Source organism: Chelmon rostratus, chromosome 15 (genome assembly GCF_017976325.1).
Source record: "Chelmon rostratus isolate fCheRos1 chromosome 15, fCheRos1.pri, whole genome shotgun sequence".
NCBI lineage: Eukaryota > Metazoa > Chordata > Actinopteri > Chaetodontiformes > Chaetodontidae > Chelmon > Chelmon rostratus.
This window is the reverse complement of record NC_055672.1, coordinates 10,220,058-10,240,157: the sequence shown is the minus strand read 5'-3', so window position 1 is coordinate 10,240,157 and position 20,100 is coordinate 10,220,058. Positions and strand designations below refer to the sequence as shown.

General features: G+C 42.0%; 1 protein-coding gene across 2 annotated transcripts in view; it reads right to left on the bottom strand.

Moving 5' to 3' along the window:
* The window catches only part of cdin1 (CDAN1 interacting nuclease 1), a 54,820-nt gene that overhangs the window by 21,327 nt on the left and 13,393 nt on the right, over positions 1–20,100 (bottom strand). For both annotated transcript variants that reach the window (XM_041954173.1, XM_041954174.1), the window contains 6 exons: positions 17,279–17,351; positions 9,905–9,984; positions 9,465–9,514; positions 7,844–7,911; positions 6,254–6,319; positions 5,901–6,006 (listed from right to left, as the gene is read on the bottom strand). In XM_041954173.1, coding sequence (XP_041810107.1) covers positions 5,901–6,006; positions 6,254–6,319; positions 7,844–7,911; positions 9,465–9,514; positions 9,905–9,984; positions 17,279–17,351 — 443 coding nt within the window. The remainder of the gene's footprint in view (positions 1–5,900; positions 6,007–6,253; positions 6,320–7,843; positions 7,912–9,464; positions 9,515–9,904; positions 9,985–17,278; positions 17,352–20,100) is intronic.

Here is a 20,100-nt window from a genome sequence, read left to right as displayed (position 1 = left end):
CTGGCTCTATGATGGCCCTGCTGCTCTTCATGCACATGCAAGTATTTCTAAATATGACTGAATGCCTTAATTCCTATTTAACCATCATATTTTTAAAAGCAAACTGCACATCTAAGGATTTAGGCTTGTTTAAAGATAAAGGTTTATCAGCTGGATTCAATAAGGGCTGTCTACAACACATTGTTCATTACACTCTGCTTATTAAGCATTCCTGTCATAACTGCTTTGGAAAGTTCAACAAAAAATGATGGACACGTCCATTAAAAAAGGAAGGCAATGCGCAATATCTTGAATCAAAAAATTAATTTCTTGTCGCAGATGGATTGACGTTCTGAGAATATAACAGAATTAACGTGCAATTTTCAGCTGTGAAATCTACAGCATACAGTTCCAGATATAATTGGAAAAAGTTCGCAAAGACCTCAAGATGTCTAATTGCAGCTGTGTCAACTAATATAAAACATCACATAAATCAGATTTTTGTCTATTCATTAGCCAAGGTGTCAGCGAGCAGATTAGTGATGTCTGCTGCGAGTCGTCAAAGTTATGACTTCCTCATTAATTTTAGTTTTGTCTTCTATTACGTGCAACAAAAATGTGATACAACAAAGGACAAAGCACTAATCTCAAAGGCGCAAAACAGATTTGAATGGAGATCGATATGCACTTTTGGAGCATGAGAATGGTCTGCTGGTAATTATGGGAGGACATAAATTATCCACATTACAACAGGCCATGACTTTCAAAATTACTAAAACAAAAGAGCCAGATGAAACATAGTGCATGTGCGTGCATTGGAGTCTCAACACATTTCCAAGTGGTCAAACCAGATGATGTATAATGGCAAACCCAAAAGTCTTAACCCCCATTTCATATGGGGGAGAAATGAGGCATACTGTCCCATTATATTGCTATAAATCACTTTTTGTGGACGGCTGACAGCTTTTTATCAGATCTAACCTTTTCAAGCCTCCATTAAGAGAGCTAACATTTTCAACTCTGACACATTTGCAGTTTACGAATCTCACAGCTGATTTACTTTGGGAGGGGGCACGCTGGCGTCCACGCTCATTTCCACACAGGCTGTCCATTGTGCTGGATTGGGTGGAATGGGGGAGGGAAAATAGGCGAAGAGAAGAACGGACCCTGAATCCATTTATTTAACTCTACATTTTCCCTTTTAATGTGCTACAGCACAGCGTAAAGTAGTTTTGTTGCTGAGAAGCTATTTTGTGGTAAAGAGTATACTCTGATTTACTCTATTGATTCTTTCATGGTGCACAACTGCTGCATGGAGGACAATTAAGGGCCTCAAAGATCCCTCATAATCTGACAAATTAATAAAGAGTGGACTCTCTCAGAGAAGAGATGCAGTGAGACTATGAAACAAGAAAAGACTGGACAAACAAAAATGCTAATCAGTCTAAGAGAAACCCTTGCAGCCATTTTTGTCAGACGTTCTCTTTGAGACTGTGCTTTGATATGATGTTAATGTTTTGACTGATTTTTGTTTTGTATCTTCTTTTTTGTACAAGACGTGATACACACACTCCTGACAACGAGGACCAATCACTGATCTATAGATCCATTTATTTGTCCGTCCATCAAGTATCAAAACTTCTCTGGTGTCTTTTGTCCTCCATTCCAGATACACAGCCTTTACAAAAGGGACTCCGCAGACTGACAACAACATATCAAGTAATTAAACCATGCAGGGATCATGACAGGAGCAAATCTGCAATGAGCAATGGTCAAAACAAAACAAAAACACAATTATTCAAGTGCAAATATTCAGAAAGTCAGCAAATAATTATCATTTTCTAAATGTATTCTGCATTAAGTATTTGATGAGATAAACTAATCAGACAAGCACAAGGGCAGAACTTTAGTTGCTGCTTGGAGAGTTACAGAAGGAACTTTGCCAACCATAATTGATTTAAGTACACCATAATCAAGGAGGGGCAGCTAAGGTGGCACCACACAAGGGTCCATATTTCATTACATGCTGTGTTTAACCTTACCCACTTCTCCTAAAACACACAAGAGGCTCATTATGTGTTTAATATTCACCAGCAGGTGAATAATTTTTATGCAACTCTGATAGTTGGGCGAGATGGATAACTCAATTATCTGAACATCCGTCAGAGCAGAGGGCTCGCCGGCTCTGGAACGCCACCAGCTAAGATTGATGGCTGGAAGACACCAATAGCTGCTGCTTCGCCATCTCATCCAGGCACTGGGCCTGAACACGCCGTTTGATTCTGCAGAAGACTTTTTTTTCTCTCCATTTTTTCCCCCTTTTATCTTTTTTCTTGGGAGCATTGTAGGTGAAGCGTCATTACCCCTCACTCCACTGAAGAGGGGTTCATTATGGGGTTAGTGTGTTGGCAAGACTATTGTTTGGATGATAAATGCAGTTGGTGAGGGCTTTGGAGGGAAAATTAGTTATGTTTTTTCTTTCCGTCTACAAAAACATGTCCCCATAGCTCACTCTGCAGCGCTTGAGGGCAAACCAAGAACAATTAACACACGCAATGGGTGAAGCGGCTCAGTTAAAGCAAAGAGGGAATTCATGAAAAATAAGCAAATCACTGCAAATGTCAATCAGGGGCAATGAAGTAATTACAAACACTGCTGTGCGATTCCAAGGGCAGTCAAAAAGAAAACCGAAAGGTTTAGAGTCAAGCACTGAAGTTTGAGCAGTGAAGAAATGGACTAAACATCAGCCCTTCAGGGCTCGTCTCAAGAACTGCAACCAACTAATGAGAAGTGAGGGGAGGATGATGTCACCCCATCACTCTCCTGTCCCCCATTTCTCTACCGATTCATGGTTTTGTGACTACAAAATACTGACCCCAAATTGACTGCCTTCACTTTACGGACATGCACAAACATACACAGTGAGCACACACACTCATACCTCAGATGATAATGCATGAGGTCTAACAATAGGAGAACGACGAGGCACATTTTCAAATGTCAGCAGTAAATGTCAATTAAAAATTACAAGGGTGCTGGAAAAGGTAGGGTCTGAAGGGACTGACATTTTTTCTTTTTTGACACAACAATGTTTATGTGACCGGGCTGCTGGCTGACATGATGGAATCCAATCTGTCAGCTCCTTAATACAATCGGACAAGGCCGCCGCAGTGAATATCAATGAAAGACACCCTTGGGCAAATATGTAAGGCTCAGACTAACCCTAACCGTCCAATCAGTCTGTTAGTATTCTGATATCATGACCTATTGTAAACTACTGCCACGAGTACCAAAGAGGGAGACCAAAGACAAATTAATAACACTTTCTTCAATCCAAACGAAGAAAGACCATTGACTTACACAGTGAAATATTTATGGAGACATGTGATCTTCATGTCATGCCGCCCGAGGTGCTAATCAAGTGAGCTCCTTTTCACATTATTTTAACTTTGACTGAACAGCAATCTTTCTCATCAAACACAGCCTAGGAATTTTCTGGAGCCTAAGTAAAGCCTTTTATTGTCACCAACTATCTTAGCGACATTTAATGAGGCCTAAAAAAAGATGGTAACATCAAGGATTGCCCCTTTTTAAATTCACACATCAGTGACTTTCAGTTCCTGATGTCAACAATAGTAAAAAAAAAAAAAAAAAAAATGACAGAGCTTTCTTCTAGAAGCAGGCCATTTCCAAATAAAACCATGTTACTCTGAGAAAATAAAACACACCATTGATTACGACCTTGACCTCATATCTCCCATTTTAACTGCTCAGTGATATTGGATGAGTCATCGTGCCTGAAAATCAAATGATTGTTCTGCCAAAAGCTTCTGATTGAAATCAGTAGGTCAGCTGTCTACAGGCAGGGGTAACATTTTCTGAATGTGGAACCACAATTTCTCTTTCATGTAGATTTTAAGAAGTCTTAAAAAAAACTGTTTTAGATGTTATTGCTTAAAATACAGCTTCATCTTACATCATTTGTAGGATAGGGAGCCTCCATCGAAATCCAGAGTATGAAGGAGTTATCATTCCAAATTTGCAGTTTGTTTATTGTATTCTAAAATAGAGAATAAGAATAAGGTACAAGAATAAACATAAAAAGCTATTTTGAATGGATATTGGTTATCTATGTCAGGAAAATCCTCATACAAATTAGTATTTTGCTATTTAATCTCTGACATGAAGACAATAGAGCGATTGTTTCACGTTCAACAACATTCAAAAACATATATGAAAATCCATCCATGATAAACTGTGTCTCTTTCTGTGCTGTGCTCTCAGAAGACTGATCCCGATTTGGGACTGTACATGCACCAGGAAAACAAAAACAAAGCGAGAGGCTGGCTGTGCCCGGGGTCTGGAACCTCCTGGCGATGCAGCACCGTGTCACAACATGTCAGCTGGCCGTCACGGCTGAGGGGGGCCGGAGCTGTGGCGAGGCCCAGGGAGGCAGCGCGGGCGTCTTTTCAACTTTGTGACCAGAACCTCATGCCAAGGAAGGCAGGCATGTGACGACCTATTGTGAGCGACCCCTGCTCTTTTCTCTGTGTGTGCATTGTCACAAAAGTCGCTCTACCTGACTACCTGAGTTTAAAATTAAGTCAATATAACACTGAGTGTTGTGCTAAATGATTTGGATAATGCTTGATGACACTTTGTATGACAGCCAATTTCGCTGGCATTTAATAGGGAAAGAGTGAGCTATTTAATCTATTCACTGGCTGGGACCAGAGTTTCCGTTATTTGGTAATTACCATTCTTTTACCGGGGAAATCTGCTGAAGTCCGACATACTTAAATCTCTCCGGTCTCAATAATTCCCTGGTTAGATGTGAAAATACTCTGGCTCTACACGGCGTTTTCCCCCTGCAGCTTCTCTGATGTCTGCCCTCCCTCTCGCTCCTCTTCTGATATGGTCACTCGGTCTAACTCTGTGAATTCAGGGTCTATTTCAACCAAACCAGAGGTGGAGGCAATTGCTGGAACAGTGGAAAGCTGAACCAAGACGGTTTTGGTGAGTTTTATTTTGTGTCTGTTGAGTTTGAATGAAGTGTGTTCTATGATGATAAATTGACAGTTTCTGTAAAGCAGCCATTTCTGGTTGAACAAAAAGGATCTTAGTCTTTAACTACAAAGCATCTCTGTAAGGATCCTTTTCATATATTGTCAGAAAAACAATCTGAGGCCGTCAGTGGCAAAACACTGTTATTGGACTTAAACTGATGTGTGCAAATGGTCAGAGGGATTATATTGCAGCCTGTTTTGCACTGCCAGCTGCAATGGTCTCACTCGATACTGGACCAACTTCCCAAACTGTTGTCCCCATTAGACTAAAAAACATAGGAAAATAGGGTTCATAAGCACAGATAACATTTGACTGGAATTTCTCCCATTTGTCTAGGACACTGAAATCTTCCAGCACACATGGACTGGCACCAACGTTTTGTAATGGAAACTCTGGCTGACATCTTCAAGAGACAATGAGATAAATATGTATTTTGTGCATCTTCTTCACTTCTAGCATGGAGACACACACACATTCATAAGTGGACACATAAACACACCTCTGTGCTCCCAGGGTCAGACCACGAGGGCCCGTTCCTGTCCAAAGTTTGTCAGGACAACAGATGCAAAGGATTAATCACCCATTTCCCTTCCAAAACAATATGTGTACTCTGGAACAATCGAGCTCACAGGCTGTGAAAGGCTCCAACGACAGGAGTGGATGCGGAAGTAGTGTGGTGTACAGATGTACACCACTGAAGTGTGGGGTTAGTGCGGCCTATGCCAGGGAGGAAGTTGCTGGATGGATATATGAGTGATTCTAAAAAGAACGCACAGTGGGAAAATGGCAGTTGCAACATTATATGGTTCTTTTAGATAAAGCAAATAAAAACAGAATAGACAGAGAACACTCACCTGTTCCAGTAGCTCCAGAACTGCTCGTTGAGATACATGCGATGGCTGTGGTCGTCTCCGAATGAGGCTTTGCTCTCGATCCAGTGTACAATGTGTCCCTCCACGGCTTTTCAGAAACAGAACACACACAGCAACTCTAAGAAAACCAGCGACGAGAAAGCCGCCAAATCCAGAATGGACAGGTGACATTTTCTAATTTTTTTCCCCTGCCGTCATTCACAAAACTCAAAGACGATCTGGCATTTACATGACAGTGTTTTGACAACTGCATAATCCTCTTTGAAACAAGGTAGCTAAAGTTAACAGGCAGTTACTGCAGAGAAAATATTTACATCAGTAATGCAAATACTAACCAATGGGAACCTCCAGGATGATATCAGGTGTTTTGTCGTAGCCCATAGCTCTGAGTTGGTTTTCATCTACAGGAGATAAAGTGCAGAATTTGAACATTTGACTCTTACTTTGCAATAATCTTCACTACACAATCACAGGCAGGTAACCTAACAGCCTTCACCAAAGTACTTGTAGCAAAAGCCCTTAGTGTTAGCAAAGAAGGAGTAACAGTAGAGGACAGCAAGCACAATAAAGCCTGTCACATATTCGCTGTTGTTGCACAAAAACCTGTAAAGCCCAGTTACAGAGCTGCTCCCCAGTTTGCAGCTTGCCAGAGCATTATAAAATATACAGCAAGGGGACAAGGTTGGCATTATAGCCTCTGTAAGCCTGACCCCTGCCTGCACAGGCCGCAGCCATTGTCCTTGACTTCTGGTGCGCTTCGGCCATTATCCCTACAACACCTGATTTCTCCATTAAATCTCAGGCTGACCAGGTCATTCAGTTCCAAGGGCCTGCCTCTTTGTCTCCAGCCAAGCTCAACTAATGGGGCATGGAAGAGAATTGAGGAGAGATGGAGGGTGGCGGTGTCAGTGGTGAGGAGGCAGCATCAGCCACGGGGGGAGAGAGAGCGCTGAGTGAGGTCAGCGAGGCTGCCAGAGGCCTGTGGTACAGAGGGGCATCCTGGGTGTGGTGAGGTGGGTGTAGATGTGTACATGGTAGGATGGGAGCCTCTATTCATGCCTACCAGGCTGTTGACATTGTCTTGTGGCTCTGATCGCCTTTTTACATCACCTTTGATTAAAATTAATGGGCCATCCCTGCTGTTGGGTAGCTTATTTCCAATCCATTTATCAGATGGGTTGAGGCTGCCTCAGTGGCCCTCGTGCCGCCCGAACTCTGACAGTTTTAGAACAGTCCTCTGTACAGCTCTGAGGAAAGGTCAGCACTGCAGGTCCAAATAAATGATACGGTCTTAATGGCAGAGGGAATGACTTTTACCCTTCATCACTCATCTGACCTAGGGGATGGTGATGGGATGGGGGTGATGGTAGGAAGGGAGGGTTCAAAATTCTATTTCACAATTTCACACCTGGAGACTCTACCTTGATTTAATATTGTTGGAACAAGACAATGGTATTAGGAAAGGGGACAATATTAAGGAAACATTCTCTTAAAACGTAAAGGGGTTAAAAATCAGAAACCACAATCGCATAGTATGAGGAGTTTCTTTTTGCGAAACATTAACCCCTGAGAAGTCTTTCCAGTCAAAGAATGACAATACTTGTGTAAATACAAACTGGCTTTGTTCATTTTTGGAAACAAAAAGAAAGGCAAACTGAACAGCCACCCAAGAGGGCCAAACATTATATCTAATGAAACATTAAAAAGGACCTTTGAAGCTTTTATTCTTGAAATATTCATACAGCTGGTGCATAAACAGCCGAGGAAATTTGATAACAGCCCCTTGCTGTTAGCAAATCAATAGGAGATAACATCCACTGCATCAGTCATGTCCAGGTCTTCCTGCCCTGAGCTTACAAAAAGGCAACACCGCCATGAGTAGACTGGCTTTAGAAATGTGATGACAAGGTCAAGAGATGGCTTACCTAGAAAGGAAAGGTTTCTCTCCTTCAGTTTGTCACGGAGCAGCACCTCATGCTCCTGGCCGATAGCGCTGAGAATGAAGAGTCAAGGATTCCAACGTATAGCAACAGCAGTATTTCATATGTGGCAATAATGTAAAATGAAATACAAAAAAATCGTCAAAAATAATGAGAGCACAAACAGTTCTGCAGCAAAAACTGCAGCCATGCAGGCATTTTACCTGTAAAATTTGTTACTATGGAAACCACAAATCAAACTATTTTGCTGTAGCAACCAACATGAGCGCACAGACGTGAGGTGATGTAAGCCATCAGTTAAAGTTAAGAGTCTGCTTTTCTCCACTATTGGCTTACTATGCAAAGTGAAAGCCACTTCTCTTTTTTGCCGATGCGAGAGCACCATCAGAGTTTTCAGTTCAGCCTTAATCTGCTTTCACAACAAATCTTGAAAGTGCATTACCTAAATGAGGAAGATGAAACAAATGCCAATTTGGCAAAATGCGCAGAGTGCCTGGACTAGCTGCTCCACTCATTCCTCTAAAATCCTTGAAGAAAAATGCTTTTAGAATAAATGTCATTTTGCATCAGGATGCAAGCTTTTGAAGGAATCCTGCATTACAGAGGCCGTATGTGATCGTAAGCTAACCTTGCTTTTTTCTGAGACAGAGAGAAGAGTTCTGACGGAATTATACCTCCAACAAACACTAATCATTCAAAATAAATTCTAATTAATTAATACATATTGTGATTGGTGCAAAAGAGCTATTCCTCTCATGTGAGGACGGAGCTCTCAGTAGTGGGCGGTTATCATGAACTCTCTGTGGAGGAGTAACTGACTCTAAGTTGACACTAACGATAGGACAGCCAAAGAAAGGTGGGGGGGTGCAGGGGAAGAATGGGACAGGGTTGACTGGCTATGAACAGAACGACCCAACCCCAACACACATGCACAGGAAATCTTGGACAGACACAATAACATACAGACGTACACATGTATGCTCATTCAAATAAGATTCCTCCCCCCTGGAAATAGTTGCTCTGCTACCCAGCTGCTTGCCCCTAAACAGCCTGGACGCCAGTCCAAACACCGGAAACAAAAAGGAGGACAATTCAATCACGAATAAATACAATAAAACATACAATTGAACTTGAATGTTCAAGTTGGACTGATGTGCCCAGAACTCTCCATGGTGCTGAATCACATACGGGTTATCAGTACTAAATGAAATCCAATTAAAAAGGATTCTAAAATGCTGCATGTAAGATCAATGAATATTTTCTGTAATTAACATACAATAACACATCACGTGGGTTAAATAAAATACCAAACAAAAGAGCACATTCACCACCATGACGCTTGTGAGTGATTTTTCTCTTGTATCATAGAACATTGGGTCTGATCCACCGTGTGCACATGGAGATGCATTCAGATCAGCCTATCCTCTCCTCCTCCTCTTCCCTCCATCACCTTCCAGCCCCTGTGCCGGTGATAGTGGGGTGGCAGGCAGGATGAAACACTTCCTCTGTGAAGCAGAACTTTTATGTCAGGTGAAGCCAGACACATCTCATCCCCTTCAATAGCTCCTCGTCAATTTCAGGCTTAAAATTTTATGGGATAGGATACTGTTTGATGCAGTCTACCAGCGGTCCATAACAGCAGTCATTTATTGTGCACTGAAAAGAGGGGGAAGAAATATTATGGCGTGCGAAAAAGGGTGGGTGGGTGGGTGGAAGGGAGGTGAGGGAAGGAAGCCCATACAGTGCCGGGAAAGGAGAAAACACAGGAGATGCTGGCAGATTGGCAGGCATGACCGCCGGCTCTCACGTGACCTCATCAGCAAACATGAGCGGCTGATGCCGTCTGTCAGCCAGGTGGTACAATATCACTTAAAAACTCACTGTACATAAGCATTAGATGTGTTACATGGAAAAGCTAAGGCAACAAAATTTATGACAGCGCACGGAATTGGATTGAAGTAATTAAAAAAAAAAAAACAGAACTCCAAGCAATTTAAATGGTTTCCTACAATATTCCAATTTAGATTTAAAATGTAAAACACTTACCTGGTAGACATTATTGGCTAAAATTTGGTCTGGAATCAACGATGGCTCCTTAAGCATGCTGTTGAGGACTGTTTTAGAGGCTGAGAAAGAGACAGAAAGGCAAGAGAGGGAGAGAAGCAAATACAAAAATCACATTGATATTAGTGTGCAAATAGCATCAAACGCTATAGCTTGTCTAATGTATAAATGGAAAAAATATATAGTCTAATTGCGCCACTGAATTGAGAGCAAACAGTGAAAATATACAAAGACAGGCTTGACAAACTGTAATTCACCATGCTACTGTTAGTGCAGTATTTCTACACTAGTCCATTAGATGGCTGCTTGGTGTCTATACAGACTTTCTATAGATAAATGTTTCAGTCCAGAGCACAGGAGCCCCATGTAGTTTATCTATGTTATGAACGCTGACTATTCTGCATCTCTCATCCCCATTCTTGCTCTACTAACATTATAAATCAGAAAGGAAAGCCTGCTGGATTGATTCGCTGCTACTGCAACAGCAAAAAATTCCTTAAATCATTTCTTAAAAAGATTTGGATTAAATGGATTGTATCATTGTGTGACGAAATGGTTGAGGCACGCCATTTTAGTGATACATGGTCCTGACAGACTTGCAACATTACAGACAATACAAGGAATGTTTCTATTCACATTTCAGGCATGGATGGTGCCTGTGCCAACGCTGCACAGAGATTCCCGAGCTCATCCAGAAAACTGCGCAAAGTATATCACTGTTAAAAACCGGAAAGCTTATTTGAAGATTTATAAAAAAAAAAAAAACGATAAAAAAGGGAGATTTAAAACCCCCCAAATGAAAAAGGATCAATTGAAAAAGACTTTTACAAACGCTGACTGAATTTTTAAGGGTCTGTTAAATGAATTTCATTAATAGAAAGGCATTTTAAAACCCTTCTTTTCTGCCCTGTCCTCCCCTTCGCATTTCCTTCATAGGCATTACTCCTTGAGAAAACGATCACAGAGGACAAACACTGCTGTGATCCCTCATCTACCTTATGATGAAATAAAGAGGCAGGAGTGTGGAGAAGAACAAAGCCCATTCAGCACTCCCTCCTCTCGGTTTCTTCTTCTTTGTCTCCATCTTTTCTCTGCCACCTCTTTTTTTTTTTTTTTTGCTACCTCCTCTCCAGTTCAGCCTCCCCCAGCCACGGTACTCCCCCAGCCCACCCCATAACCCCACACTCCCTCTTAGAGCTGCAAGGCACAGGGCTGTGCTTTATTTCTTTGCTCATTTTTCTCAGAGATTGGTACCTTCACACGCAGATCCATACCATGCTCCTGTGCAGTGCAGGCGGCGGTGAAGAAAGAGGGTTATATTTTCCCCTTGAGTTAGGACACCTCATGACAAATGATAATGGATAATCAATAAAGCGGGAAATATGAGGCAGCAAACTTTATGAAGCCAGGAGACGTATTACTCCCCAACAACACTGGTTTCCCTTAACAAAGTCACTACTCGACTGTGCCTAATAATCTGAAGGAAAATCAAAGGACCCGCAACCACATCAGCAATATTGGCAACTTATTCCACTTTAATGGCATTTTGATTGATTTTTTCCCTCTTCCTAATGGTCGTTTTATAGATTTGACGCTGCTTCTGCAAAACAGTAGTGTGTAATAAACCTCCCTGAAGGCAAACGGTAGCCATTAAAGCTCTTGTCTTACTAGCACTCATAATTGGAGGTTGACCACCACCACATTTTGGTCTCTCACATAACACACACAAACACACCCTTCCAGGACGAGGCTTCTCCCTCTTTCTCCCCTCGTCTATCCAGACCTTTGATATTTTTTGGTAGATGGCCATAGTAAGCGATAGGATCCCTTTCTCTGCTTCTTTTTTTGAGCGATGGGGTTAAAAATAGCCATAAAGAGGTGACCTTGGCGCTGACATTGTGGAATTTCAGCCAAGCACTGACCTGATGAAAATGGAAGGCCAGGCCGATAATAAATCAGGATGCTTTTAAAATGAGTTTACCCTAATGTTCATTCATCACGGGCTGTAATGCCATTTGCAGGCCCAGGATTCGCTGCTGTGCACAAACACAGCAGTAAATAACAACAGAGCCCTTGCATCCCTCGCATCGTTGCAGCCTCCAACATCAGCATACATTTATTAAAGACGCCCCCGCCTCGCACGGCAGCACTCCTCTATGACACCCTGAGCTCCTCTCTGCCACACAAACACACACACACACCGTGCTCTTTAAATACACACACTCACGGCGCACACAGACACACACATAAAACACGTGCAGGAAAATAAAAAGCATAATCTGAAGAACACCAGACACAGGGAACAAAGCCCTGCAGCACGACTTTGCACCTTGTAAACATTCACCAAATTTACTGTAATTGTCCCATGTTGGTATAAATTCTGACTAAGGCACCATATCACACCTTCAACATCCGAGTAGAGAAGAGGAAAATAATAGATGTGAAACGTTATGCCTCCGTTGGGATTTGCTAAAGAAAACAACCAGTGTAAACAAATCACAAGCCTTTTTTCATATGCAACCCCAAAACAAGATAAACTATATAAGGCAAGGTAACAGCGACATAACCTTGGCTTGATTTCTCACTGCCTACTTGTGTCATTTGTAACTCCTCTTCCCTTCTCCACTAGGGCGAAAAAGTCATTATCTCAAACACAAAAAAATGTCGAGAAACCTCATTAGATAGCAACATTTGTTGAGGGAGGACCGTAATAAACAATAACGGATGACGATTGTTATTGCCCCTGACACTGATGAGCTCCTCTGCAAGTTTGTTTATTAATTAAAAAAACCCACTTTTTTCCACGAATGGGGGACGGGGGGGGGGTTGCTTACACATTTCCTCTGTATGCCCACACCCCCCCCACGCACAAGCCATTGAGCTGTGGAGGGGCACTCGTTCATCAAACTTCATGGAGCAAGGGAGAGACAGCTCCTGATAATGTGCGCCGCTAAAGCTGATTTTCCATGATGAATCTCGGAGCATATAAATTGGCTAATATCTGAAAACATTTACAGATACTAGAGGAATTGACTACTTGTGGGACATGATGGATGAGGCTCTGCGACGCTGGCCGACAGCCCTGCAAATCTCTGCGGCTGCCTAAAGCCCTCATTTGATTTTCCAATTTACTCCTTTTAAATTTATCCTCCCGTATTGAAAAAAAAAAAAAAAAAACAGAAGATGGGAAAGAGAGAGAGAGAGAGAGAGAGAGAGAGAGAGAGAGAGAGAGAAAGAGAGTGTTTTTTTTTAAATGTGTGGTGGTGTGTAGGCGCTGGTTGATGATATGAAGTGGTATCTCCTGTGCAGGAGGAGCCCAGTCCCTGAAGAGGTTACTGGGGCAGAACTGATCTGCTTCCACCTGATTCTCACTGATAGCGGTGAGATGAGACTCTACATTTCTGTGTGTGTGTGTGTGTGCGTGTGCGCACAGGGCTATGTGTGTATAGCAGTATAGTAATAGTAGATCTGGGGAGGCTCTGCTATGGAGAGAGGCTTCCTAGGTCAGGCCATTAGACTGTGGCGGAGGCTGACTGGAGCTTCTCTGCTGAAAAGGAGTAATTAGTATACTTGTCAAGTGAAGTGCCACGCTGCTGCTTACCTCCCTTGCGCCCAACCCTCGCATGCATACACACACACGCACGCACAGAAACTGCCTTTGCCTCCTTACTCCCTCCCTTCTTGCTAATGAAGTGCCCTTGCGCTCATTATTTGGGAAAAAAAAGGCTGCATATACACACCAGCTCCAACCACAGCAGAGAGGTGAGAGAGAGAAGAGAGGAGCACTTGAAGACAAGAGAGGAGGAACCATAACAATCACAGTGGAAGTTGAGATTTTACTGGATAGAACATAATACAATATTCAGTTATCAACACGTCTGATCTGCAAAACACTGAAGCTATTATGAATTCTGTCAAGGAACCAAAGGATCATAGTAGACGCTAACATTCTCACAGTGTTAACATCAAACACAGGACATTTATAACCTTGCGTACAAGGCTTCTGTAAAGGAATGTGACAATAAATCTTAAAGGCGGTCGAATCACATAGTTACAAAACATGGAGCAGCAATCTAATCTGGAGCTGGGCCTTGGGAAAATGGAAAAGGTCAAATAGCTAGCAAAATTGCCTCCTCAAAAAAGTATGTCTAAATCTAGAGGCACATCAGCTCCTGTCAAAGGAGGAATAGAGAGAAAGATGAAGAGATAGCACGAGGGGGAAGAGAAGGAGCTGGAGCTCCCCCAATGTGCCTTCCAGTGACTTCTAAGAGGTACAGTAGTATCCGCCGACAGAGAGTTGGAATGTCAATATGGCCCTTTACGATGTAATTCTACCATTTACAGAACATAAAAGTAGCCTGAGACGCGTAGCATATACACATGATGTAGGTTTAATCTAGTTCACTACATGTTTCCCCGCCAACATAAACATCTTAAACAACTTTCAAATATTACTTTTGTTGCAGTAGATAAACAGAGGTTACATCATTATCTCAATTACAGGCTTCATTGCATTTTAGTGATATCAGTTCTGTTTTCAATAATCAATTTAAAGTAATTTGCTTTGCTAATCAGTAAGACACTGAACATTTACTGGTTCCAGTCAGTCAAATATAAAGAAATATGAAGATGATAAAATTGGTTCGATTTGATTAAACTTTATTGTCATTATGTATACTTCTTTAGCCCCATATGAAAACTTAAGAAAAAAACAGCTGAAATTTTGAAAGTGCAAAATGGTTTATAGGCAAATAACTGATATCTGATGACATCACTCATAGATCGATTGATAGATTCAACTGTAATGAAATTATATGTTTTGCTGCCCTAGTTTTGTTTCTTTTTAGCCATTTTCAAATTCAATATTTTCAAACAGCGCCTTACTTGTCCCAGTTAAATTTAATTTTGGCATTTGTGTCCCTTATTTGGGACATTTTTAGGATATTAGTCTGTAACCAACAACCCTGAAAGGAATTCAGACACACAGACTGAAGCTGTCTCAGCTGGTTCAGAATGCTGCGTTTTTCCTAAAAATCAGAAGTTCAGCTTCTAGTGACCTTAAAGTAGTGGATATAAAGAGTATAAAAGTGCACATGTGACCTTTCCTCGCCTTCTGCCTGGTCTGTTTTCATGAGACAAGGAGCATTATGGATGTTGATATCATATTCAATACGTGATAAAACTGCTTTGAATGTATTGATTTATTTACAAGCGCCACCAGATAGTCTTTCATTCTGCTTGACTGATGCGCTCTCCAATACTTTTGCTGCAAGGAGAGGGGGAGGCAGCTTGTTGGTGGCGTCGTCATGTTGAGGTGTGGTGGTGGTGTGTGCAGCTATTGGGAAGGAAGGAGGGAGGGGATGGAGTGGAGGTGGAGGTGGAGGCGTGGGAGGGGGGGGGCAACAACAAGCGAGCAAAACAAAACAAGGAAGGGACAGAAAACAATTTAAAACTCTGTATTGATCCAGCACTAGTGATTGTACATATATTCCACAGTCCCAAAGGCCCCATTCCTGTGTCTCTTAAATGCAAAGGGAAAGAGAAGGGGAATAAAAAAACGATGCTAGGCAGAGGCAAGCCACTCACCCAGTTGGGGGTAATGTCCCTTATATAGAAGTCTATTGATCTTTGCAGCGCGCCTGCCTGCCCTCCCTCTGGAGTCCGACAAAAACACACAAATACACACACATGCACGCTGGAGCGCAGTCTGGTGCTGGAGGGGGGCATGACGGATACGCCTGACAATAGCACTGAACCAACCTGTTAGCTAATTGCCAGCAAAGACAATTATCCTTGCATTGTTTCATAATGGCAGCACATTACTGGAGTCTAATATACACACAGGGAGACTGGACGATTTGACCGCGCAGTCCATGCGGGCAGCAATTCATTTGCAAAGGCCAAGCGGGCCATGAGGATACTGCAGAGGAGCTCTGTCAAAACAGAAGTCACCCTCAGAGCAAGTGACTTTCCAGCTGGCCACAGTGGAAAGGTGCACAATAATGACATTGTTTGAGAATGCATCATGCTAATACAGCAAGTAACAGTCAAACTACTTTATCAAGTAAATTAGCAGATATCAAACTGATCTAAATTATACTGTTTTGTCCCAGCATGTCCGCTTAGTTGGGCTGATTTGGATCTATGATTATCCTGCAAAAGCCACCCAGCTTCTCTGAAATCGCTCTCTACAGGAGGAACCACGACACCACTCACTAGCCCGCGAACGCCGAGATCCACAACGGTTACAACAATGTTTTGAAATAAAACAACGATCATCCAGGAAGTTTCACCTGCTACAAATCTATTCTGAGCAATAATAAAGCATGTTTTTCACTGTATGGAGATGGAGGGATGCAGTGTGCTATTATCAGAGACGGAGCGCTTCTCCTGGATGAATGCTCTGTTCTACAAGCTGCTCAGACTAGTATTTTGACAGGCAGTGGATAAGGGTAGGTCCAAAGCAATCACATCTTTGACTTTGACAAATGGCTGTGCTGTGGCGAAGTTGAAAATAACACACATCCACTTTAATCTCTTTCTTGATTAAATTGGAAGCACGTCTTTTTGACATCATGCGATTCACTCTCAAAGCAGTGACTACTGCACAGACCCCCCCCCCTCAGGATAGGCATATTGAAATGATATGGAGCCATGTGTGCATGTGATATTGGGAGTTCCCAAATGTGAAAAAAAGAGAGAGAAAGGGCGTTTTTGTATGTATTCACAAATGTCACATGTGAAAAGGTGTAAGTGCAAATTACGCCAGCATTTGTGCCAAAAGATGATGTAAGAAAGGTCTGGAGAGGAAGAAAAAAAAGACACTAACCAGAATGTGCATGGATAATTATTCACACAATTTCTGGACAATCTCTTTGACACGTTCAACAAAAATGTTTGCGTCTGGAATTTTGTCCTCCCGCAGCTTGTCCATCAGCGTTACCTCGGAATGGTTTGCTTTTTCTGCCACACTTTGCCTCAACTCGCATTCCTCACAGGGATGGAGAAAGAGAAGGGGATGACGGAGGAAGAGAAGGTAGGGGGTAGACGGATGCATTGGGGGATGAAGGAGGGTGTTATAAATAACACTGATGAGGTGAGCTAGCATTGATCCACACTGCAGCTGAGAGGTGGGTGGTCCTCCCAGTGCTTAATTGCCAGTCATGTGCCCTGAGATGCAGCTACTATGAAATGTGGTCTGTCTCTCATTAGGCTTGGACAGGCTGAAAACACAGCAGCTAGAGCTGGAAGTGGGACTCAAACAGAAAGAGATTCAAAAGACAAAGTGCTACAATGAAGAGTGATGGGGGGGAATGATAGAAAGGACAGAGTGGGGATTGGAAAAGTGTTACTCACGCATTCCACCCTCCAGGCCCTGAAGGAACCTGTCCAGGATGATACGAGCCATCAGTGCAGGAGACAGATCCACCTTTACGTAGATTGGACAACAAAAAAAGGAGAATTTGCCTTAATAAAAAAACAGGCTGTGGCATCAATGGCGAGTTAATGCTTCTTCAAAACACGGTTATAGTGGAATTCCTCTCTGGAGAATTACTCCATTTACAAACCGTCAGACTAAATCCCACATATCCAGCTGGAAGTGAGAACATATTTCGAAGCTGAAGAATTATAGCACTGAAATTGCACAGCCAGTGTACAGTACCTTCTGCTGATGTCACATAGATAATAATGATTGTAATGGCTCTAAATGATATTATTGCATTTCCAAACCTTGACCTAACTTTCGACAATCCCTGTGCAAATTGGTCTTTGAAAGCCTTGCTTTGCAATAACCTTTCCCACAGGAACAAGGGATCGCCTATTATGCAGCCAGGCTACCCAGCCGAATTGCCTTCGCCTCTGTCAAACGGACAACCCTAGTCTCTCATCTTGTATGAAAAAGCAGCGCAGACTACGCCCAGGCTAGAGACAATGGAGAGCTTTAATCATAGGATGATCACCGAGTCAAAACTGCAGAAACCAACAGGACACACCGGAGGGACTGTGGGAATGCAGTCTTTAATAGGAAGAACAGAACCTATGGCTGCAGCACTCTTTGAACACAAAGACACCTTGAGAGGTGCGCGATGTTTCTGGTTTGAGGGCAGGGAGATGCCCTGACAGGTGAGGGGGCACTAATGACTGATACTGAAGGTGTCTAACTGTGCACATTCTTATCAGCACCAAGTCTTCCCACACATTACAAATAATATCACTATGAAAGTGTTAGAATGGTATGCAATGAAAACCCAACAGCTACTCTCAAGGCCAGCAGAATATGACAATTACTCAGTTCAATTACGAGGCATCACCCACAAAGGTCCCAAATGTCCTGAAGCATATACGAGCTTTAAAAGCAAACCAGGTGTATGGGGTGATTCCATTTCAAAAGTTTTGTATTTGACCTTTGGTTAAACAATATATACGCTGCAAATAAGAACACACATTAAGTCACTCACTCCTAAATTTCACAGCCTCCTCAGTATGGAGGGAATTAAAATATTGCTTGAAGACTGCTGTTCCTAGCCAGCTTGTTACGAAACACAACGCTCTTGCAGCCAAAGATCATTTTTTCTCTTGTTAGCATAATTGGGTACCAAAAGTGAATTTGCCCTCAGCCTATAGTGAGAATGGTGGGTTTCATCTTTCCTCTGATGCTTCCTGGTAATGCTGGGAGCAGAGAGGCTGCTTTCTAAACAATGTCTTTTTATCCGCAGTATTTGCTAACATCTCCATAATACTGCACTGCAAGAAGGCAGCTTGTAAAAAAGGCCAAATATGTCTATAATAATTAAGGGGTGAACACAGAGTTTATATCTTCATTAAGACCCGATAGCGTTTCAGACGTAGCATTTGTGGCTTGCAGCTATAGCTCTCTTTTCCTCTCCCTAACCCTTCCCATTTCTTCTCTCTTTACTCTCCCCTCTCAATCCTTTCCTCTTTGTGCTTATTGGCCTGCTCTCCATTCACACCTTTGGATAACGAGAGTGCATCAGATTCCTGGTAACCTGCATCAGGGCTGACACATGAAAAATGGCAACATTACCACTGCTGGCCCAGCTTGAATAAGGACCAGCTGATTAGTTCAGGTACTTGCATCTCCCTAATTTTCATATTAATCATGAGTCCGTCTCCATTCTCAAGTCAGATCGCAGTACTTCATGTGTTTTACATGTGACTAAGATTCACACAACCTTGAATTCCTGCAGAAAACAATTATTGTTCAGTAAAACTGATTTTATTAGCCCCCAAAGCTAGTGGGATTTACATACAGTACAGCCTAACTGCACCTGCTCTCAACCCTGTATGTTTAAGTAACCTTTGCATAAAGCTCCACATAAAGCGTGTAAAAAACACAGCAAATGTCGAGTTTAGAACTCTCATTCATGAAGACTTCTGGGGGCAAAGAAAGAAATCCATGAATAGTTTTCATCATTGTTAATCATTTCCCTCCGTTGGAGATATATTGTCTCATAAAGGGATGAAACTACATCAATTAGCGGTCTGGGAGACCATGAGTGCTTGGTTTAAATGTTAAGTAGCATATTAAAATGACAGTTAAATGGTTCATAGACAGTTATCTCTGAGCTGAATTTAATCCTTTGGAGAAAAAAAAATCATGTGTCAATTAAATGGAGAATGAATAATGGCAGTTAGCTTTGAGGTGCCACTGATGCATGTGAACTACTCTGACTTTAGATTAAGAAGCCCTCAAATCCCGTCGGCTGCTGTAAGCACCAATAAAAATTTAAATGTGCATTTAAATATTTTAAAAAGGTTACAGCCTATTCTAAAAATCGAAATAAGAGGAAACTGCAAGACAAACAATGTATTCAAATGACAAATAATAAATACGTGAAAAACATTCCAGCATCTGGTTTCACAAAATATGTAAAGTATAAAAGAAGATAATAATCTGAAACGTGTTGCATCAATTACAATGTAATTCAGCCACAATAGCTGCTTTTGCTGCATTTTGTTCACTGAGTCGGAACTGTCTGTTGGTTCATTGGTATTACCCTCATGAAAATGATCATTTACTGACTAGGACCAAAATGTAAGAAACACTAGTGGCCACTGAGTAGATAATTTTTTTTACTAATGTGAAATGCAGAAACTTGGTCATGTGAATAATTTAAGTGCTTAAAGCATGCGGCAATTTTATATCAACCACACAA